Below are 23,292 nucleotides of genomic sequence, written 5' to 3' on the forward strand. Positions count from 1 at the left end.
GCTCTTGGTCATCTGGGAATCTTTACCTAGAACAGGTTTGTCTTCGTTTAAACTTTACCCAGCGACCATTTGTCCTGAAGAATTGTGCCCAAGTGGGACCAAGTGGGACAGACCTACCACCTCAATAAATCTAAGGTGATACCAGAGAGTCCAACATAGTGGCACACTGTCATCCCAGCCCCTCGGGAAGTGGAGAGAGCCAAAACTAGGGGTTCAAGGTCATCCTCAACTCCAGCGCTTTGGCTCCTGGCCAGCATGGGCTCCACGAAACCCAAACTGAATCTAGTGACAATTAGAAAACAGCGTGCAGGGTGACAAGACAACGCCAGAGAGGTAGGTGACCACAGGGCAGGGCGGGGCAAGGACAGTAAGAGGCAACCACGCGTGAAACCATCCAGCTAGCACACAATGGGCCTCGGAGGGCAGAGCGTGCGCGCGGCGCTCCGGGGGCTGGCTGCCGCACCACGTGGGCCGCAGAGCGCGCCGGGGCCAGCAGCGGGCCCCGTCGGCCCAAGGCCGGGCGCGGCGGCGCGCGCATGCGTGCGTGCGATTTGCGATCAGGCAGCGCGGCGGACAGCCCCGGTAGCGGGGCGGGAGGGGGGAGGAGGAGTTATATTGCGGGGTCCTTCCTCGCTGGCCCGCTGGTTCCTCAAGGAGCGGAGACGGCAAATGGCGGACTTCGATACCTACGACGATCGGGCCTACAGCAGCTTCGGCGGCGGTAGAGGGTGAGGCGGGCGGGGCGCGGTTTGGCGGGCCGGCGGCTCGGCCGGGCGGAGTGCCGGGAGGTTCGAAGGGGACGGCCTTGCCGCGCTCACTCGAGACGGGCGGCGGGAAGCGGCCTGGCCAGGCCCGAGGAGAGGCCTGGAAATGGCGCGCTCCGGGAGCGGCTGGCGACGGTTAGGCTGCCGGTCTCTTGCTTGCTCGCGGCGCACATCCCTCCCTCGGCTCCGCGCCCGCCTCAGCGCGGCACATCGCGGGGCTTCGGTCCGAAAGTTAGACCACAGCGACGCCGGAGGGTTTCCCGGGGAAACCAATGCCCGCGTCCAGCTTTATCCCCAGCGCGCTCCCGGCTGCGCTGCAGCACGGAAGCGGGCGGCGGCGGCGGCCTGCCCCTCTCCAGGGTCCCCGATGCCTGGCGGGGGCCCTGGGTCGCTTCTCCGTGAGGCCCGCGGGCCGCGAGAGGGGCGATTTCCCTTCCGATTCGCGTCTGGATCCTGGGACGGTCGGATCCACCGAGGGAGGCAGGGAGCGCGGACCTCAACCAAAACAAATACACCGTAGTGGGGAGTGTGCGTGTCTCTTTCTCTGCCTCCCTGGCGCTCAGAATGCCTTATTGACAGATACTACGTGTCTGCCGGCGGAAATTGTTGCTTTCTTCCCAGTTTCTTCCCTGACCTGTAGAATCGCTTTCGCTTCGTTCTGATTCTGGTCAGATACAGACAACATACTTTTAAACCAATCCTCTCACCTCTCCAAATCTTTTACTGATGAATAGAAAGCTCATGGTGCATAATTCAAAAAAACAGGAAAAAAAAAACAGCGCCAGGATATTTTGTTCCCTTTTAAATAACAGCTGGGGTTGTGGCTCAGTCATAGAGCGATTGTCTATCATGTCTTGGGGTCAGTCTCCTGCCAAACAATAGAAATAAACAAGCGTCAGCTACTTGCTTTAAAAACAAAAAGAAGAAAAAAAAAACACCAAAACCGCTTATAGGAGTTTTATGGGACAGTAAATTTAATCGTCTTGTTTGTCAAGGACACACTTGGCCTTTATCCTTTTTACAGAAAAGGTGACTTGCCAGGAGAATATCACAGTAGTTCTACTGAGGTGTTAGGTTTCCCAAGTGGCTGCCCCCAAAGTGTCTTTTGTTAGGTGAAGAATGATCACCTTTAAATACCGGGATTTGAAAATGAGTCACAGTCTTGTTTGGTTGCCGTAGTGTACCGGGTACTATTCATACTTCCATTAGGAGGAGGAAGTGGGGGGGGGTAAGGTGGAGCCACACATTTTATTTGCTAATAAAAATACAAATAGGTGTGGAATGAAATGTTAGCTTGAATGCCCTTGGGGGTAGCTTTCTAGGTACTGATTTGTACTAAGGTCCTGTTGGATTTTTTTTTTTTTAAGATAGGGTCTGTGTATGTAATTCTGGCCAACTGAAATACACCCTGCAGCCCAGGTGAACTCAGCCCACCTCTGCCTTCCCAGTGGTGGGATTAGAGGCATGAGCCGCCATGCTCCATTTGGGTTGTTGTTTTTCTCTACTACTTTGAAAGAAGCAAATGGGCTCAGGGTTTCTTTTTTTCCCTACCAGAGTTTAAGACAGCCTGGACTACATAGTGAGATCTTATCTCAAAGAGGAAGAAAACTGCCTTTGAACAAACTTCCCAAACTTTGGTGACGTTGGAGAGGTCATTAGACTTAGCACATGCCACAGTTGAGACCCTTGAGTCATGTTAAAACATTAGAAAGTAAACATTCACATCTCTCAAGATGCAACTCATTTGAAATACTTAAGGCTGATGAAGATGTTAGCCACTTGCCCAGATGTTCTTTCCAAGCTGATTCGAGATTAACACTCTTGAAGCATCCCTTAGAGCTGTTTGGGAAGTCCCTTTACTTATTAACACCTCTTTGAACTGAAATTTTCTGATTTTTTTTTTTTTTTTTTTGAGACAGGGTTTCTCTGTGTAGCCCTGGCTGTCCTGGAACTCTCTGTAGACTAGGCTAGCCTCGAACTCAGAAATCTGCCTGCCTCTGCCTCCCTAGTGCTGGGATTAAAGGTGTGCGCCACGACGCCCTGAACTGAAATTTTCAATTTGTTTTGTTCCTCTTTGGGGATAGGATCTCACCATGTAGGTAGCCCTAGCTTCCCTTGGAAAACGGGAGATCTGCCTGCCTCTTCCTTCAAGCACTGGATTTAAAGGCCTGCACCAGGCATTTCTGCTGGTTTGTTCACATGGAAGTACATTTCTCAATTTCTTTGTATTTACTTGTTCATTTATTGGTATGAGTGTTTGCCTGCATGTGTCTCCTTTCCTGGTGTCTAAAGAGATGTCTGGGATGAGTTATGAGCCACCCGTAGGTAGAACGCTGGTGTTCTTCTTCGTAAGAGCTGAGCCATCTCCCAGGCCCTTGGGTGTGGGCATTTTGAGACAGTTTCTATATAATCCTGTTTGTCTTAGAGCTTGCTGTGTAGACCAGGCTGGAAGTCGTCCTGCCCCTGCCTCCTGAGTATCCCCGTACACACCCTCCTTTTCTGTTCAGTTTTAGGTAGGGTCTCTTATAGCCTAGGTTGTGGCACAGTCCATAGGTAGGATGGCTTTGAACTTTCTCCTGCCTCTGCCATTTTGGTGCTTTGATTATAGGTCTGTCTCATCGCACCAGGGACTCCGTTTGTTTTCTTTTTTCTTTTCTTGTGCATGAGGGGATGTTTGAACTTTGTTTTTTTGAGACAGGCATTCTTTGAAGCCTGAGGCAGGAGGATTGATTCCAAGTAAAAAAGAGATTGTCACTGAGTCTGTTTATTTTATGTTTTACAGAAGAACAGATCTGCTCTGCTGACTTGTTTTGGGTGGCTCTTTTGTTTTGTAGTCTCTCTCCCTGCCCTCCCTGCTGAGTGCTGAGCCAGGGTCTGTTCTCCACTCTCTGAGAGTTTCCAGTACGGTAGAAGAGGTGACTAGACCTCCTTGATGATTGATCTTTTTATTGCTGTATTAGTAATGTTCGTATCAGCAGTTATCTTTATGATGTGCCATACTTAAAGCCTTATAGATGCCTCCGCACATATTGGGAAGCTCATCTTGTACTTAATCATTGTGTGAGGTACTTTTCCCTGGTCCAGACCATGAGGGCGACAGCCCTGGCTTTCAGAGTTACAGTCTCCAAAAGCTTTTATTAAGGCCTCAGGACAGTTTGGTCATGTGGCCTGCTGGCCTCACACTGAGCCCTGCTCAGGAGCTCTTTTCCCTTGCTCTGTCCTCCTGAGTTCTGGGGCTCTTCGGAGGGACCCAATCCTGTTTTATAGATGTGTTGTGATCTGCAGTTGACAGGAAGTGAGGACTGAAAGCATGGCTTTCCCTGTGCGGAGCCAGTCTTAGCGTGGAGCAGGGGCCAGGAACTGCATTGTTCTCAAGGAAATCACGTTTCCAAATCCTCAGGAGTTGGCTGTGCTAACTCGTCAATGAACTTTGTTTACAGGTTTTTGTTTTGCTTTGTTTGTTCAGTTGGGGGGTTTTGAGACAGCATTTTTAGCCCCGTCTGTCCTGGAGTAGTGCTAAGATTAAAGGTGGGCACCACTACACCCAGCTGTTTGATTGGTTTTGTTCTGTGGATCCCTGGCTGGCCTGGGATGTGTAGACAGAGCTAGCCAGAAACTTGCCTCTGTCCCTTCAGTACCACCATGCTTCCAGGATTGCTGGGTACCAACCATCAGGCCCGGCTCCGAAATTGTCTTATGGGATTCCAGTTTTGTTTTGGTTTAGGTTTTTTAATTTTATGTATATGGGTATTTTTGCCAAAGTGTATGTCTGTGCATCATGTGTGTACCCACAGAGGTCAGAAAGAAGATACCACATCCCTTAAAACAGGAATTACAGACAAATGTGGTTGCTTGGTATCAAACCCAGGTCCTCTGGAAGAGGAACTCATAACCCTCTCAGCTCCCCATATAGTTTCTCAGCCTATAGTTTCTGGTTGTTCTGTTGGTCATTGACCATATAAAATACAAGCACTAGTTTTACATTTTACTTTATTTTATTATTTTTAAATTTTTACTTAATGTATGAATGCTGCTGCATATGCGTCCACATACCAAGGGAGGGTCATCAGATCCCCCTGTGGATGGTTGTGAGCCACCATGTGGGTGCTGGGAATCGAACTCAGGACCTTTGGAAGAGCAGTCAGTGTTCTTAACTACTGAGCCATCTCTCGCTCTGGTTTTACATTTGAAACATTTTTGTAACATTTTACGTTTACAACAAAGGCTTTTGAGTGCTCAATTAAAAGCCATCAAGCAGGAGAATTAGGTGGGAAGTAATCTCAGCTGCAGGGACTGGGATTGTTAAAAGTACAAATTGAAGTATTCCTAAACCTGAGGTGGTGACATGAGCTGTCTGTCCCAGCTGCTTTGGATTCGGAAGTAGAAGAATGACTTTGGACAGCAGAGTTAGACTCTGGCTCCAAAACAAATAATAAGGACTAGAGAAAAAGAAAACCTTAATTTCTTGCCTTGGCATGGTGGTATATGTCTTTAGACCCAGTGCTTGGGAGGCATAGGCAGGTGGATCTCTTAAGTTTGGAGCCAGCCTGGTCTCCAGGGCAGCTTTTACTTTCTTGAGACAGGATCTCATTCTGTAGCCATGCATAGCTTGAAATTTAATCCGTAGACCAGACAGACAGGCCTCAATTCACAAAGACTGCTTGGCTCTGCCTTCCAAGTGCCTCTACTAGATTGATTTTATATGTTATAGATGATTTGTCTGCATGTGCTTTGGGGTCAGATCAGAAGAAAGTGCCCAGTTCCCTGGAACCCCATTGTCATAGCTGTGGGTGCTGAAAGCAGGGCCCTGGTTCTGTGCAGGAGCAGCACATGATCGTAGCCAGCTGCTCCATCACCGGCCTTGAATTTTCTTTATAATTAGTGTAATTATCAGTGACATAATTGAGTACTTACAAATAACTCATGGAATGTTTGTGTGGGAGCTGGGGGTACAGTTCATTTAGGGGTATGCACCTGGCTTGTATGATGCCCTAGGGTCCATCCCCAGCACCAGGTCCATCACCTGGAGAGTATGACTAATCCAGTACTTGGGAGGGAGAGGCAGAAGCGACTCCTGCCGCAAAGCTAATAGCTTGAAGCCAGCCTAGAATACACCAGCCTGTCTCAGAACAACAGACAAAAGAAAGCCCAGGCCCAGTGCTGTCCTCTCTGCATGTTCCTCAGGGGACACCTGAGGAAGGACGTCCAGGGGGTGTTGAGACAGGGTTTCTCTCTGTAGCCCTGGCTGCCCTGAAACTCACTGTGTAGACCATATAGGCCTCAAATTCACAGGGATCCTGCCTCAGTCTCCCTAGTTAGTGCTTGGATTAAAGTTTTGAGCCACCCACCATCCCAGATGCATCTGGGGATCTTGAAATTTAGTGACATTCTGTAATTGGAGATATTGACACATTTCCTTATACAGTGCCTCTAAAATGCATATACTATCTGAAGTCAGTCTGGGAGCAGGGTTTCCAACCCTTCAGCAATGGGAGGTGGTCCTGTTCTTGTTGGTGGACAAAGTTCTCCTCCCCACCCCACTCTTAAATGATTGGTCTGAGACTGGTATGTAGTGTACCTAGGCACGAGCATGACCTTGAACTTCTGGTCATCCTGCTTCATGCTCAGGCTCTCCTATGGCAGGAGTGTGCCATAGGCTGGCTCCCTCCCCACCAGCCAACCCCCAGCTGCATGGTGGAGTGGGCATTATCCAGTTTGGGTACTGTCTAGGTGTGTGCAAAACCCAGCTTCAGGATGAGTGTAGACCGGAAGGTGATAAATAAGGGTGGGATGTTGTGGATCCTATAAACCTTACAGGGCTGGGAAGAGTAACGGGAGCTTGTTAGGAAAGGCAGGGAAGAAAGGTGAGAGGGGTGTGTCGTTTGTTTGTTTGTTTGTTTGTTTGTTTTGCGATAGGGCCTTTCTGTGTAGCCCTGGCTGGGATAGAAGGTGGGCACCCACACACTCAGTCCTTTTGTCTTTTTGAGTCAGGGATTCTTGGCTGTCATCCAGGCTGCCTCTCTGTGTGTGCTACCACTGCATGGCTTAACACACCCCGTCTTAGGTGTGTGTGTGTGGTTTATATGAAACACCAAGAAGAGTAAGTGAAGACTTGGGCAAAGGGGGCTGTTGAGATAGGAATTCACTGTACAGACCCAGCTGTGATCAACACACAGAAATCAACTCCCATCTGCCTGTTTCTGCCTCTTCAGTGCTGGGAATAATGGGATGTACCAGCACACATGGCGTATTTATTCTAATTCTGAGACTGTGTCTCCATATTTACCCACCTCACCTAGGATTTGGTACATAGCCAAGGATGTCCTGACTCTCCCTCCTGTATGCCTTTAATACTAAGATTACAAGATTACAGGCATGGTGGAGCCTAGGGATTTGTCCACACTGCACAAATACTCTACTGCTGAGCTACACACACACACACACACACACACACACACACACACACACTCTTTTTTAACTTTGGGGGTATTTTGTTAGGCTGAGACAGTCTTTGTCGCTGGCATCATATGAAATCCCCACCTCCTGTGTCTGGATGGGATCACAGGCCAAAGCCACCAGGCCATTGGGCCAATTTGATATTCTGCTTCATTTACATAGCTGTACCCATCCAGCCTCCACTGACTCTGCTTCCTTCTTTCATTGGTTTCTCTGGGTGTGTGGTACTCAGGGCAGCATCAAGCCCCAAGCTTGCTGGGCAGTCCCTTCCTTCAGTGAGTGCTGGACCGGATTGGTTTCTTCTGTAGTCACTCCTCTGGTCTGTTAGAAACCTCCATGCTTTTTGCTAGCCATCTTTAGAGTCTGCTTCCACGGTCTGCTGTCTGCACAACTGAGCTCCGGTTCCTGGTGTTGTAGAGGATTTCTGACCCAGCACTGGTTTTTCCAGATTCCTGCTAGAGGCTGTATGTGGGGCTTTGCCTCCCAGATCCTTGCTCTACCTCCAAACAGTCCATCATTTGATTGGGGTGAAAAACTTCACAGCCTAGAGGATTTGGGTCTCACTTGGCAGCTGAGGGTTAGATTTCCTGAATTATTGTTGCTACTTTGAAATATTCCCTTTGTGTCATAGATCACTAGGCTGTTCTGATCAACCACTAGGCTATGGAGCAGCTGTGGCTTGGTGATGATGTGTGATAGATCCCGGGAGCTTTTGGGTGTCAGGCCTGGCGGGGAGCTTGCAGGGAGGGGCTAGGCTCTGAGCTTTGGCTCCTTGATTCCCAGTTCTGTTCTTCCCTGTTATCCAAGTGCCTGGGTCAGATCACATAACCTCAGGTGTGGCAGCTGAACCTTGTGTGCTCTGTGATTGGTGTTAAATTTTATCCGGCACTTGGTATTTATGAAGTGGTTTATAGTCAATTAAATTTATTTATGAAACTGATATTTCAAGCATTTATAAAGTAACAGGCAAAATGGAAGCCTGCTGTGTGTTGTCCTCCAGGCTGGGAAGGTGGCCAACCTGGACTTCATACCACAAAACAAACATTGATGGACAGAGAAGTAATGACAAAGGTCCTACTCTAGACAGGTTTTTACTACGTAGCCTGGGCCCTGCTGAGGAAGTACATCCGAGTGGTTAGCCTGACTTTGAGCAGGGAGCTTTTTTGTTTCATCTGGGCTCTGAATCCCGTCTCTAGCCAGCTGTTTGGGACTTCCATGTGATGTTTTGCTTGCTGTTTGCTGCTTGCCTGACAGCTAAACTTTTTGGGTTACCCCTTGCCTCCTATGGCTTTGAAGTGAGTCCCACAAGTTTGGTTTTTTTGAGGCAGGGTTTCAGGGTTTCTCTGTAGCTCTGGCTTTCTGGATCTCTGTAGACCATGCTGGCTTTGAACTCAGGGAGCCACCAGGAATTAAAGGTTGGGCCATCATGCCCAGCAGAGTCCCACTGTCTTTTTTTAGAATAACTTATTTTGTGTATATGAGTGCACTGTAGGTATCTTCAGATACAGCAGAAGAGGATCCAGTTACAGATGGCTGTGAGCCATCAAGTAGCTGGTAGGAATTGAATTTGGGACCTCTGGTAGAGCAGTTAGTGCTCTTAATCAGCTGCGCTGTCTCTTCAGCTGAGTCCCACTGCCTTAACTGAATGAATCCTTTTAGGCCCCCTCAACTTAGGGAGAGATCACCCTGTGGCCACCCCACTTTTGGGCTTGGGCTTGCTCCGTCACTGTTCACTAAACCTTATTCATAGTGCTTGTGTGCTCATGAGCTCACTTTTCCAGAAATGAGCAGTGCTTAAAGTCACGCTATGGGAGTACTGTGGTGAGAGCTTGCACTATCCTGCCCTGGCCTGGGTGAGTCACATCCTCGTATCTAGCGTATCCTTGCTGTGTGTGCCACCACCCACACAGCCTCACAGCGAGGTGAGCCTCCCGACAGGTTATTAGAAGATCAGTAGCATGTGGTAAGGTGTCCTGCCCTTGGCATGGCACAGCAATTCAGAGTGTGCTCTGGGAGACGGGAGCATGAGAGTAGTGTCAAAGGGTTTAACCAGTGGGGCTATGACTACTGTGCAGACCTGAGGGTGAGGACGCGGGAGCCTTCGAGTAGCTCGAATGGTTGAATCAACAGCTATCACTGCTAAGTCGGGCTGTAGGACTTCCTTTTGTGCTGTGAGTTTGGGTGTGTGTGTTTGAGGTGAGATCATTCTTGCTGTTAATATGATTTGATCCTCCTTTGTGTCTCAAGAACTGGGATTATAGGCACGCACATTTGTTAAGGCATTCTATGGGTTGTTAATTAGAATGACTGTTGTGGATGTGTTGACCACAGACAGCATCTAGAGAGATGGCTTAGCGATGTCGAACACGTGAAGAGAAAGGATCTGGTCTGCTTCTTAGCACCCACATGGTGGCTCGTTACCATCTGCACCCCCAGTTTCCACATAATTTTTTAAATTAGGTATTTGCTTTATTTACATTTCAAATGGTATCCCCTTTCTCCTTACCCCTCCGAAAACCCCCATCTCATCCCCACTGTCCTGACTGGCATTCCCAAACTCCCGGGGCACCCAGCTTTCACAGGACCTCTCCTCTCATATACATAAATTTAAATCTAAAAAGCAAAAACCAGGTGGGAGTGGTGGTCTTTAGTTCCCACTCTGGGAAGGCAGAGGCAGGAAGATCTCTGAGTTTGAGGTCATTGTAGTCAACATAATGTGTTCCAGGACAGCCAGGGCTATGCAGAGACCCTGTCTGGGGAAAAAAAAGCCAAAGCTCAGGTGGTCCCCCTAAAAAGATTTTCTCAGTCTCTTCTGGCTAGTCTGTTTGGCTTTTTGTTTTGTGACTGGATGGCTGGCCTCCAACTCACTTTGTGGCTGAGGATAGCCTTGCCCCTGCTCTGGCCTCCTGGTCATGGCATCCGCCACCGAGCCTTGCTCTTTTTAGTTCATTGTATGCATAGTTGGCCAGAGGTCACTGCTGGGTGTCTTCCCCCATTGTTCTGGTTTATCTTTGAGACAGGTTCTTACTGAACCTGGAACTTACTGTTCGGATGGCCATTAAGCCCCAGAGATGCCAGCAGGTAGTCCGCATGCCTACATGGCAATCCTGCAGCCCATGTCCTCCCTCGCCCACAGCCAGGGGCTTATGTAGCTTAGGCTAGCCTTGAACTCCTGATCCTCTTGCCTTCATGCTCCCGAGTGGTTCCATATTTCTCATGTAATTGTGTATGGGGGATATTGACTTAGGTTCTACCACATAGCATAGCACTGCAGATAGATTCCAGCCCAGCGAGGGGACCATTGTCAATTGCAATGTTTGTGTGGCTGTTTCTGTCACCAATGTCGGGCACTTTTTGATGAAGTAAGGATGCTGGGCAGATAGTGAGACAGGACATAGATGGGTGAGTTATTGTTGTGGGTCAGGAGCCCTAAACTCTTGTACATCTCTTCTTTTAGGTCCCGCGGCAGTGCTGGTGGCCATGGGTCCCGGAGCCAGAAGGAGCTACCCACAGAGCCCCCCTACACAGCTTACGTAGGAAATCTCCCTTTTAACACAGTTCAGGGTGACATAGATGCTATCTTTAAGGATCTCAGCATACGGAGTGTGCGGCTAGTCAGAGATAAAGACACAGACAAATTTAAAGGTAAGCTTAATGTATCTATTGTGGGTAAGGTGGGGTATATAAATGAAAATGAGTTGTGTGAGCTGAAAGCTGTGGGCCCCAGATGAGGGCGCCCCCGCTGAGCGGGCCCCAGATGAGCACACTGCGGGCCTGGTCCACAGAGCAGAAATCAACACCGCCCTTTATCCCCACTCTGAGGAGCCCTTAGGGAAACAATGTTTTGCACTTGATGTAGTTTGTGATGGGATATGGTGTGTATGCCCAGCTTCCGTGCAGTTTCTCTGTAGGTATAGGAGCTGTCTTTGTGTGTTTTTGTTTGTTTGCTTTTGTTTGTTTTTTCGAGACAGGGTTTCTCTGTATAGCCCTGGCTGTCCTGGAACTCACTCTGTAGACAGGCTGGCCTCGAACTCAGAAATCTGCCTGCCTCTGCCTCCCAAGTGCTAGGATCAAAGGTGTGCCCCACCACCGCCCGGCAGTATAGGAGCTGTCTTAAGAAAAGGTGGTAATAAAACTGAGGACTTTTTAAAAACAAACAACAAAACCCATGTTGGTGCATCCCTGAAAATGACTTATTTTTAAAGTAGACTTACTTACATTGTATTTGTATGTGAATGTTTTGCATATATGCATGCTTGTGTGGGAGCCGTGTTAGCCCACTGGACCTGGGTTTACAGACAGTTGTGAACTGCCGTCTGGGTGCTGGGAACTGAATCCTGGTCCTCTGCAAGTGCTCTTAACTAATAAGCCATCTCTTCTGTTCTGAAAGTAACTTTTTTATAGAAAGAGTTCACCCTCACTGTGTCATTTTTATTGGTAGCTTTCTGGTAATTGTTATAAAATCCGAGTAGCCTCAGCAGGGCCAGGCTCGCTCTGGCTGCAGCCTGTTTGGGAAGGCTAGTTCATTTCACATCCAGCCGCTGCCTGCTGCTCAATGTGGTCGGAATGGGCCCAGGACGGGAAAGGCAGATAGGAATGTCCTGCGTTCATTCGGCTTACCTTGTGTGTCCAAGAGCAGTCCAGAGTGGAAGCCAAGCCAGAAGCAAAAGTACGCGGGTGCGGCTTTCTGTAGGCCTCCCCTCAGACCCTGCGGCTGGGTACGGTGTGTGCTGGGTCGTCAACACAGGAGTCAGGGACCTAGGCTTTGGGGAACCCAGGCAGCATGTCTCGAGCACTGGTAAACCAAGTTTGCACAAAAGGCTATGGGCGCCACCTGGCTTCAGACTACATCTGGGGTGGGGTGTCTTGGGGTCTGTATCTTGGGTTATTTGTTGAGGTAGCGCTTCAGAGGGTAGGGTACATGACTGGGCCGGCTTTGTCTCCGCCTAAGAGTGAAGAGCAGCAGCTGCCATACACCTGCAAGGCTCCACCGAGCGCTTCCAAGTGGGGGTCTGGCTTTACACGGCGTGGCCTATGAGAAGGGACATGGGGCACAGCGTGATGAGCACATGGCTCTGTAGTGTTCAGTCCAGAGTTAGACAGCACTGGAAAGGCAAGGGCACACTCATTGTCTGTGGTTGTTAAAAACACGCCTCCAGCCTGTCGACATCAGACCGCTTGATCCTGTTGCTAAGGATATTTTTTAGTTTTGGAACAAATTTAATAAGTAGGAATTTAGTAGACACTGTTATTTAGCCCCTTTCTTCGAAGCTTTGTAGGTATTAATTTGGATCTGAAGTCTGCTTCCCAATTAGATTACATTAAATGAGGTCACAGCTCTGCAGTGGTCCAGGAAAGGTTATCCAAGTGTAAAAGCATCTGAAGGCTGGGGGGTGAAGGCTGGAGGCGTGGTTGGCCCTACAGCAGAGCACCTCCCTAAATATACATGAGGCTCTGCACTCCAGCCCAGCACTGCAAACGGGAAATAAGGAAATAGCAGAAGGAAGGAGTTGAAAAGTGCTGCTGTTTCAGCGCCCATTGACGTAGCATTCTCTACCTGATGGGATGTGATTAACAGCTTGGAATGTGGCTTAGCTGCTAGAGCGCGTGCCCCGCGAGCTCACAGGTCTGGGCTTCTATCCCTAGCACTGCGTAAGCCAGGCCTAATGGTGTGTGCCTACAGTCCCAGCACTTGGGAGATGGAGGCCGCATCCTTACTTCACAAGTTGGGGGCTAGCCTGGGTTACATTAGACTTTATTGGGGGTGGGGGGGATACACTGTCATGTTCTGGGATCCAAATACTACTAGCTCTGTGCCTAGTGGTGCTAATGAGATTTCGGCAGGCCTAGAGGCCAGGATGTGTATGCGAGGCAGCTTCTGTTTTCTTCCAGGGTTCTGCTATGTAGAATTTGATGAGGTGGATTCCCTGAAGGAGGCTCTGACTTACGACGGTGCGGTAAGTACCTTCAGCTTCCTTTTCCCAAGCAGAGGCCTGAGGCCCGTATTCCTGTTGATACATGACTGTCTTCTTGTCCTCAGCTCTTGGGTGACCGGTCACTTCGTGTGGACATTGCAGAAGGCAGAAAACAAGATAAAGGTGGCTTTGGATTCAGGAAAGGCGGACCTGATGACAGAGGTGATTAGCTGTTTTAGAACTGAATGGAACGTTCTGTATGCGTGCACTGCTGCCACCCCTGTGTGTCATTTCCTGAGCACTGACTCCGGACCATGAGAGCTTACGTTCGACCTTTTTCTGATGTGACTTAGGGTTTCTATTGTTGTGATGAAACACCATGACTAAAAGCAGTGTGGAAGAAAAGAGTTTATTTGGCTTAAACTTCACATTACTGTTCACCACTGAAGGAAGTCTGGGCAGGAACCAGGAGGCAGGAGCTGATGCAGGGGCCATGGAGGGGTGCTGCTTGCTGACTTGCTCCCCATAGCTTATTCAGCCTGCTTTCTAGTAGAACTAAGGACTACTAGCCCAGGGATAGCTCCACCCACATTTTTTTAAGATTTATTATTTATTATATCTAAGTACACTGTAGCTGTCTTCAGACACACCTCCATGTGGTTACTGGGATTTAAACTCAGGACCTTTGGAAGAGCAGTCAGTGCTCTCAACCGCTGAGCCGTCTCTCCAGCCCCCTCCACCCACAACATTAATGACTAATTAAGACAGTGCCCTACTGCCCAGTCTTAGGCATTTTTGTAATTGAGGTTCCCTCCTCCCGTGACTCTGGCTTGTGTGGAGCTGACATGAAAGTGTCCCACACATACAGCAGCATGGCCTTGTCCTCGGTAGGTTCTCTTGCTGGGACTAAAAGCATCTTGAGGAAGGAAGCATTGATTGGCTCCCGCCCATCATCTAAGGAAGCCGGGGCAGGATGTGAGGCCGAGAACCTTGGGGTGCTGCTCCCAGGCATGCTCAGTTGGTGTCCTTACATGGCCCAGTCTCCCCTGCCCGCAGCGGGCCCTTCCATGTCCTTAATCAAGAAAATGTCCCCTTAGACGTGCTCACAGGGGACGTGTCAATCAGGCCAGTCTGGTGGAGACAGTCTCTCAATTGAGGTTTCCTCTTGTTAAATGATTTAAGCTTGTGTCATGGTGGAAAAGGAGTAATGAGCACAGACCTCAACTTGATCTCTCTGTGTGTGTGTGTATCCTCAGGAATGGGTGGCTCTCGAGAGTCCAGAGGTGGCTGGGATTCCCGGGATGACTTCAACTCTGGTATCAGTATTTAACATTCCACTCTCCCCTCGTTCCCTTGCTCCTCAGGAGTGTTCAACCTAGACAGACTTTTAGTTCTTTGTACCAGTGAGACTCTGCAAAAGGTCTCCAGGTATACACTAAGCCTCAGGACTGGGTGGAGAGGCCAAGTTGGCCCCTCCTCCTGCTTTCCCCTGAGCCTGTTGCTAGGGCTGTGGCCAGGGCAGCTCCTGTGCTTCATATGTGGTACAAAAACAATTAGCAGTGTTTCTGCAAGTAATACAGCATAGAGGCTCCAGCTGCCCCGGAGCCTCAACGGTGTGGAGGTGTGGAGCGCTGGTTCCTTCTCTTCAGGGCAGATAGGCTCCACATCAGCATCCCCTCCTCAGCCAACCCAGGTTGATCAGGGGATGTGTGCATCAGTAGGGATGAGAGGAATGGGCAGGCCGATGGATGCAGAGTCCTAGAGCAGTCAGAAATGAGCTTACTCATGAAAGTCCAGGAGCGTGCAGTGAGTCTATGATCTCAGGTGCGCACTGGTCTCTGACTGCCTCAGAGCCAGGCGAGCAAGCAGCTCCTGCGCTGTGAGGGCCTCAGGCCCAGTTCTAGGCCCAGAGCTTTCCTGAGTTGCCTTGTTCCAGCGGAGAATGCAGTGGGAGCCTGCCTTACCCCTGTGCGTCTCAGCTGACAGGGTGTAGCCCCTCTAAAGCCACCTGTGGGCTTAAGGATTTTGACAGTAGTCTAAAGAAATTATGGCTTTTTTTTTTTTTTTAAATAAAAGGAAACACAAAGAAGAAAGTAGATGACAATGTGCCGGTGGAGCTAGAATAGGAATCCGTAGCTCAGCAGCAGTGCGTGTGGGGAGAGGCTCTGAATCCTACGTGGCACAGCCTCTTACCAGAGACAACAGCCAGTGTGCTAGCCTTGACTTTGTTAAGAAAAATGGGGGATTTATTTCATGGTGTGCTTCCTAGACGACCATGAATGCACTTGTTTCCTGCATAGCCTTCCCATTGTGCTTAGGGTTGTGTGTGTGTTTCGCTGCTGTGTGTCTGTGTACCCACTGTGTGCTCGGCTCCCTCAGTGTCAGGAGGTCCTCTTAAAATGTCGTATCCGCTATGATCCCGGTGCTTGGGACTGATGCGGAAGCTCTCACGTGCAGTCACAGAGCAAGGCCCTGACCTAAAGCAGCTTGGAAAGCAGTATGTTAGGAGGAGCAAAATTTCCACCTTGCAAAGGGAATTCAAATAAAGAATGCAGACATTGGTCTGAATGCATTCTTGAACCCTGCGTGTGCTATTCTGGTTGTTTTGTTTTGTTTTGTTTTGTTTTGTTTTGTTTAGACAAGAGCCTACCATGTATCGTTTGCTTGCCAGGAATACACCATAGCCCAAGCTGGCCCCAAACATGGTTCATCTTCCTGCTGAGCATTGAGGTTAAAGGCATTTGCCACCTCTCTTATACACATGAGTGAGAGTGTGTACGCATGTGTGTGTGTGTGTGCGCGTGTGCGTGTGCGTGTGTGTGTGTGTGTGTGTGTGTGTGACAGTTTTTAGAGGAAGTTTCCTTCCAGTGTGGGAAGCAGGCATTGATTGTGTGTGGTCAGGTTGGCGGGCTTGGCAGCAAGCACCTTTCTTTGCTGAACCATCTCTTGGTTTATTTTTGACACTGGGTCTCATTGGCCAGAGCTTAACTGGCTGGCCAGCGAGCCCTAGAGACCCACTGTCTCGTCTCCCCAGTTCCGGGATTATAAGCTCATGACACCACATGTGAGCCCATGAGACCATCTTTATCCCTGAAGCTGGAGGTGGTAGGAGTTGTGAGCTACCTGGTGTGTGGTGTGGGTGCTGGGAACTGACTCAAGTCCTGAGAATAACGCACAGGCTCAGTGGATGGGTGTCTAGGTCATCTCTAGCCTAGCGGCACCACCATTTTATTTTTTGTTTTTAATGGCGCCTTCCTATGTGATCTTGGCTGGCCTCAAACCTGGCAGTAGTCCTGCCTCTGAGAAAGGCCTTTTGTTTGCTCAGGATTCAGCGTCTCTTGAATAAGCTGAAGTTTATACTGTGGCCTAAACTCTTGGGCACCCTCTCTGACTGATGTTGTGTGGTCCACACTGCAGCAAAGACAAGTGGATTGGAGTGGTTGCCTTGAGAGGCTGGGCATGGCTTAACAACAGAATGCTTCCCTGGCACAAGGCCTGGCTTCCGTTCCCAAATGTGATATCACCCAGCAAATGCGGGTTTTTATACACTTCTAATTTTGAAAACAATTCCAGATACTAGACAAACATTAGGTTGAAAAATCAATTTGTAGAATATTGTGTGTCTCTGTTGATGTGACAGTGTAAACTGTGTTTGACTCTGTTTTCTTTCCTAGGCTACAGGGATGACTTCTTAGGGGGTAGGGGGGGCAGTCGCCCTGGGGACCGGCGAGCAGGCCCTCCAATGGGGAGTCGTTTTCGAGATGGCCCTCCTCTGCGTGGCTCCAACATGGACTTCAGAGAACCCACAGAAGGTATGGCCGCATCTGTAGGCCTCACTGTCTGCTCCCCTTAAACCTTCTTGCTCTGCTGTCAAGTCTGTAAGGCAATTTTGAAATTAGATAGTGTGGGGGGTTTTTTGTATTTTTTGGGGGGGATTTGGTTTTTTCATGACAGGGTTTCTCTGTATAGCCCTGGCTGTCCTAGAACTCACTCTGTAGATCAGGCTGGCCTCAAACTCAGAAATCTGTCTGCCTCTGCCTCCCAGAGTGCTGGGATTACAGGCGTGTGCCACCACCACCCTGCACGGGGCTCATTTTATAGCCCATGTTATCTTCTGTCTTCCAGAGGAACGAGCACAGAGACCGCGGCTGCAGCTTAAACCTCGGACAGTGGCGACGCCCCTCAATCAAGTAGCCAACCCCAACTCAGCCATCTTCGGGGGAGCCAGGCCCAGAGAGGAAGTGGTTCAGAAGGAGCAAGAATGAGCTTAGGTTGGGAGGGACGGGGCGTGGGGAGCTGGAGCAAGGCCACAGCCTGTGGCAGCCGGTCGCCCTGCAGGCCCCATTCCCACCTGGCACTGTCCTCCTTACAGCGGAAACACAGAGCTTGTGAGTGCATGTCAGCTGTTAACAAGTGGTTTCTAGTACATTCTTGGCTTTGCTATATCTATCTAGTGCCTGTTTTGTGCTTTCTTTCTGTTTTCTTTCTCTCCCCTCTCATTCCTGGCCTCTCCCTGCTCCTTGCCACGCAGCGTGGATGTGTGGGTCCCATGTGGAAGGCAGGCTGAGGTGCTTCATCCTTTCTTTCTTTTTTTCTTTCTTTCCTTTACACGCCCTGGCCACGCTCCGGGCGTGCTGTCCTCTGCTTTTTCTCAGAGCTTCTCTCCAACCTGCATGTCGAGTTCTGTGTTGCTGTGGCTTCTGGGAAAGAGCTGGAGCCACTAGCTAGGTGGCTGGTGGGGACTTGTTGGTATCCAGCTGGGATGGGCATGCAGAATTGAAGGCACCTTGCTTTAAAACAAGGAAAGTGCCTGCTGGTCCTGAGCGGCTGCTGTGTTCGGGGGTCTCTCCTGCACCTGCCCCAGCAGCCCGTACAGGCACAGCAGGCTCCTGTCAAACAGCGAGGCCAGAGGGTGCAGGGGAATCTGGGCATTCTGCACAGTGGCCACCTGGGTGCCAGTGGCCACGTGGCTTTGCTCCTGCTCGCTCTTAAGACCAAGTGGAAGCTCCTTCCCTGCTCTTCCTGGGCCGTGGAGGCTCCTGGGGGTGCAGCCCGCTGCAGCTCAATCCGCTTCCTGCAGCTGAGGCCTGTAGGAAGCAGGGGTGGTGCTGGAGCTGCACCGGGCGGGCAGCTGTGCTTGCACTGAGTCTGCGCTCTCTCCGTGTCTGTCTGCTCCAGGGCGCTTAGCCCAAGAGGCTGCTCCCCACCACAGCTCAAGACCTAGAGCCTGGCACTTGCTCTGATCGGTTGCACAGCTGTTGAGACCCTCGGTCCCTAGGTGTCTAGAAAGCTCTCGGCTTGCTGCTTCCTCTGGGGCAGACCCCTGCTCCCCAGACAGTGCTGAGCGCTCGCTTGAGAGCAAGGGGATCAATCAGGCTTGGCTTTTAGCTTGGACAGCTGTGTGTGAACAATTGGAGAAGGCTTTGGCACCCAGTCTCTGTCCCGGTTGGAGCAGGTAGGGGTCAGCCAGCCACTAGAGCCTTGGAGAGGGGCTGAGAGGTGCGCGGCTTGCTTCTCAGCTAGCAGCTTCCGGCCAGCCTACCCCTCGGCTCGGGATTGTCTTTGTCGCAAGGTCTCGGCAATTTTCAGAACTCTCACTCCTTCCCTCGCCTGCCATCTTCTCTGCTTCTGAGATAAGAACCATTTGTGTAACACCAATACCTAACTTAAGACAGACATGCATTGCGTGGTTGTAATCAAAGCTGATACTTTCAGATGACCTAATCCATCTCCAATGCGGAAAAGACAGAACAGGCACGTCCGTCCACACTGCTGGGCGCCCAGCTGACTGTAAGAATGCAATTCCAACACTTAACACATTCAGTTCTATGACAGAAAGTGAGTCTATGGATATGGTATTTTGTGAATGATCTTTTAAATAAAAGAGAACCTTACATAACACTTATTACTTGTCTTTCTGGCCACTTGGGAAGCTGGGTTTTGAACTGTTAGGGGTGCTACTGAGATGCATTTAGAAGCAGTTCGGGTGGCATGTTGGCCATTGGGATGGTCAAACCATGGTCCTGCTAGGACACACACATGAATAGTGCCCCGTGGTGTGTTGCGTGGACTAGTTTGCAGAACCTTGATTCTTGGAACCACTAAAGAAAGTGGAACTTGGCTAGTCATCTCAGACTTAAAGGACACGTGTTTACTGTGTACGTATCTCCAGCTCCGTGTACAACATGGTGCCTATCCATCATCCCAGCACTCGGGAGATGGAGACGGGAAGACTCCTGGACTTGCTCAACAGCCAGATGTCTGAGCTCTGGTAAGACGGCCTTTGAGGGGCTACAGATGACTCCGTAGTTACCACAGAGAACCCAGATTCCCTTCCCAGCACCCACATGGCAGCTCACAAGCACCTGTAACTCCAGGAGGGCTGCTGCCCTCACTCATGCCTGTGAGACCTGTGCAGGTAAAACACCAGTACACAAAAATGTTTGTGTTGGGCACGTGGCACACCTTCAGTCCCAGCATGCAGGAGGCAGACAGGCAGAGAGCTCTTGGATTCCAGACTGTTGTAGCCTCCATAGTGATACCACACCACTAAAATGGAGGAGAAACTTACACGGTCAGTCAGTTTACCACCTTTCAGTGTTTAGACTACATCCAAGAGTACATGAGTTCACACTTGCTTCCTGGTTTCTCTGCTTTTGTGGATTTCATGCTTGTTTTTGTTTGGTCCCGAGGATTGAACAGAAGGCCTACATGCTACATGAAAACACTACGACTCAGGCACACACCAGCCTGTTTTCACAGAAAGCTGCATCCTGAAATGTTCTTCCTTTGGGATTCATTCTATCAAGCCAGATTGTCTCCAGAGTCTGAGTGTTGAGGGCAGGATTTTTCTTTGTGTTATGTGGATGCCTGTTGTGGCTAGATGTTGGACATCCTGGGGCTGTGTGTGTGTGTGTGTGTGTGTGTGTGTGTGTGTGTGTGTGTGTGATGCACTCAGGGCTGGCAAAGACTGGAGGAATGGGGCTGCTGGAGTCACAATTGTGAAGTGTCCTGTGGATGTGTAGGATCAAACCCAAGTCCTCTATACGAGCAGCCAATGCTCTGTCCCGCTGACCATCGCTGGCCCTAAGATGTAGTGTGCTCGAGCATTTTGCCTGATGAGTTAATATGCACTGTGTGTGGGCTTTGCCTGCGGAGTAGTCAGAAGGCGGCTTTGACCTCCCAGAGCCATAGTTAGCAGCTGCCTGTGAGCTCTCCTGTCGGTCCTAGGATTCAAGAGCAGCAGATGTTTCATTAAAGAGACCCAAAGCATTGAAGACAACAGTGAGGTAGATGGCTTTGTAGGCAAGGACGCTTGCTGCATTGCGTGCCTGACAGCCTGAGTTGAAGCCCCAGACAGAAATGGTCCTTCAGGGGTTTCTCACAAGGAAAACTGTTTTGTTTCGGTTTTTTAGCTACAGCCAACTCTGTCGTGCTAGGTGGCTGTGGACTCTGGACCCTAGCTAGTCTGGCTTCCCTGGGAGGTGCACTAAGTTTAGCAGAGCAGTGGCTATCCCAGCTTGTCCCTCTGGAGGGAGGCAGAGGAGGTCAGATCCCCAGAACACCACCATGGCCCTTGGAATTGGTAGAAGTCTCATACTGTTGAAAATTGAGAATAAACTTGCCACCGAAGCGGTGTGTGGAGACTTGTGTCTTCAACCCTAGCGCTCAGGAGGCAGAGGCAGGCAGATCTCTGGGATCAAGGTCAGCCTGGTCTATAGAGCAAGTTCAGGATAGCCAGGGCTACACACTCTATCTCAGAAGAACAAACCATGGTTTGGGACTTGAGGTCTGCCTTCATGCTGACCTTCCGGCTACCTACACAGTCGCTCACAGCAGTGTAACTTTATTCAGTTCTGGGGTTCTGATGCCCTCCCCTGGCCTCCAAGAACCAGGCACACAAGTGTTGCACAGACATCCATGCTTGCTTCGCTAATTCTAGCTATTCCAGAGACTGAGACAGAGGGGTTACGAGTTCAAGGCCCATCCTCGACTACATAGCAAAGAGGCAGTCTAAAAATCAAAAGTTAGAACACTATAGGGGTGTGCCTCCACATCTAGCTGAGCTATGTTAGAAATGGAGCCTAAGTGAGCACCAACTGAACAAGAATCCCCTGTGTGTATGTGTGTCTGTCTGTCTGTCTCAGGTTCCCTAACCGAAGAGGACATAGGATGAGATTACTAGGGATCCCTCCAGAACAATAGGTGCTGGGAGGTCAGCAAAGGCTGAATTGTTATGAAAGTGGGGAAGAGGCCAACCATGAGCACTTGCTTTGTCTCTTAGAGGGTCTCTGCCTCCCCACCTGACCCCATGGAAAAGAGAAGTCTTAAGAGCTGAGCGCTGGCTCTGGCCGCAGGCACTACCTCAGATCGGCACAGATTTCAATGGTCACTGAGTCTCTTAATAGTTCCAATGCCTGTGGTACGTTGTTTCACCACGGGGTGGCAGCAGCAGGCTCGGGGCACAGACTGGGAAGAAACACCCAGACTGGTAGAGCCCAGGGGTACTGATGCACTGAACTCACAGCAGATCGCATGGTGTCCCCAGCAGGTAGAACGTGTGTGTTGACCTTTTCCGAGTTTGGGGTGCACCGAGTAGGTAGCTGATCCTTGTCAATTGGGGCAAAGTTGTCTGCTGATAGCCTTCCTGCCCACTACTAGGAGCCTCCTGAGCCTCAGGCAGTCCCAACTGAGAAGTAGCCTTGGCCAGGGGAGGGGAGGTTGGCTCAGCTACCAAAGCTCTCAAAAGCCTGGGGAACCTGAGCTTGGATCTGCAGCGCTCGGTGAAAGTGGGCACAAACGCCTGTGATCTTAGCTCTGGGGACGTGGGAACATGGCTATCTAGAGCTTGCAGGACCTGCCAGCCTGGACTAACTTGGTGAGTCTTCGGCCAGTGAAAGGGAACAATTAAGGTGGAAGCTAGGTATGGTCCCAACACTTGGGAAGAAGCAGGTGGATCTCTGTGAGTTCTCAGGCCAGCCAGGACTATATGGTGAAACCCAAAACAAAAACTGAGAAATGAAAACCATGAGGAGGCAAGATGGCTCAGTGGGTAGAGGCGCCTTTCACTAAGGCAGACAATTGGGGTTCTATCCCTAGGACCCACATAGCAGGATAAGAACCAACTCCCAAGTTCTTTTCTGACTTCCACATTGCTCGATGACGCGTATGCCCGCCCCTACATACAAGAAAATAGATATAATAAAGACAAGTTTTGTTTTTTAAAAAAGTAGATGACACAGAGGCCAGCATAGATCTGGAGTTCAAGGCCAGCCTGGTCTAGAGAGTAAGTCTCAAGACAGCCAGGGCCATGCAGAAACTAAAAAGTGGAAGACATCAGGACTGACTTCTGGCCTCTGCACTCACCCACCACCGCCACCACCCACAAACACACAGAAGGAGCTTGTCTGTCTGTCTGTCTGTCTGTCTCTGGCACAGCGGCCCTTTGTCCCATCTGATGCCTTTCTCCCTGTCTCCTCTGTCCCTCATCTCTTTTCTCTGCCCGTTAGTATTTGTTCTATGGGATGCTGCTGCTCTGGTCTCTGTCCCTCAGATGCCTGTGGTTCTCAGTGTCTGTCTCCATATCTGGCTCTCTGATCCTCTCTCCCGACCTGTGCATCTCCACATGTCTTCCCCACCTCTGGTGTGTGACTGTGGCACACGCACGAACGTGTATACACGCTTCTCCCTCCAAACTTTGCATCTGTCCTCCACGGCTGTGTGTCCATGTGGACTCTGGGGTTGACTCTCCCTGTCGCTCACTGTACACCTCCCTTCCCCATGCTCTGGGTGACCTGGCTCTGCGCCGGACGTGTGCTGTGTGTGCTGGGCTTTCGGCCCTTCTGTAACCCATCTCTCACTTCCCATTTCTCCCATGTCTGTTTCTGTTTTCTTTTTCTTGCCTCTCCAGCCCCATGGGTGTGTACACATACTTGTGTCCTTGTGTGTGTGTGTGTGCCACACATAGACCTGTATATATGTACACGTGCATCAGAGGACAACTAGCCACTACCAGTGATCTTCCACTACATGGTTCCCGGTACTAGAACTGGGGTTGTCAAGCTTGGTGGGTGGAAAGTGCCAGACCCAGTGAGTCTTTTTTTTTTTTTTTTTTTTTTTTTTTTTTTTTTTTGAGACAGGGTCTCACTGTAGCTGTC

At 50.0% G+C, this 23,292-nt stretch overlaps 1 protein-coding gene across 2 annotated transcripts; it reads left to right on the forward strand.

The window, feature by feature from the left end:
* The first annotated feature begins 610 nt into the window (after positions 1–610).
* Eif4h (eukaryotic translation initiation factor 4H) lies at positions 611–19,036 on the forward strand. 2 transcript variants are annotated; one of them, XM_052167651.1, is made up of 7 exons: positions 611–728; positions 10,678–10,865; positions 13,113–13,177; positions 13,261–13,357; positions 14,392–14,451; positions 16,810–16,947; positions 17,261–19,036. In XM_052167651.1, exons 1-7 carry the CDS (start codon positions 670–672, stop codon positions 17,398–17,400), a joined length of 747 nt encoding a protein of 248 aa, XP_052023611.1. In that variant the 5' UTR covers positions 611–669; the 3' UTR covers positions 17,401–19,036. The 2 variants fall into 2 exon arrangements, with proteins under 2 accessions (XP_052023611.1, XP_052023612.1); XM_052167652.1 differs by lacking the exon at positions 14,392–14,451.
* Positions 19,037–23,292: the final 4,256 nt, after the last annotated feature.

The sequence above is a fragment of the Apodemus sylvaticus genome, chromosome 22 (genome assembly GCF_947179515.1).
Source record: "Apodemus sylvaticus chromosome 22, mApoSyl1.1, whole genome shotgun sequence".
NCBI lineage: Eukaryota > Metazoa > Chordata > Mammalia > Rodentia > Muridae > Apodemus > Apodemus sylvaticus.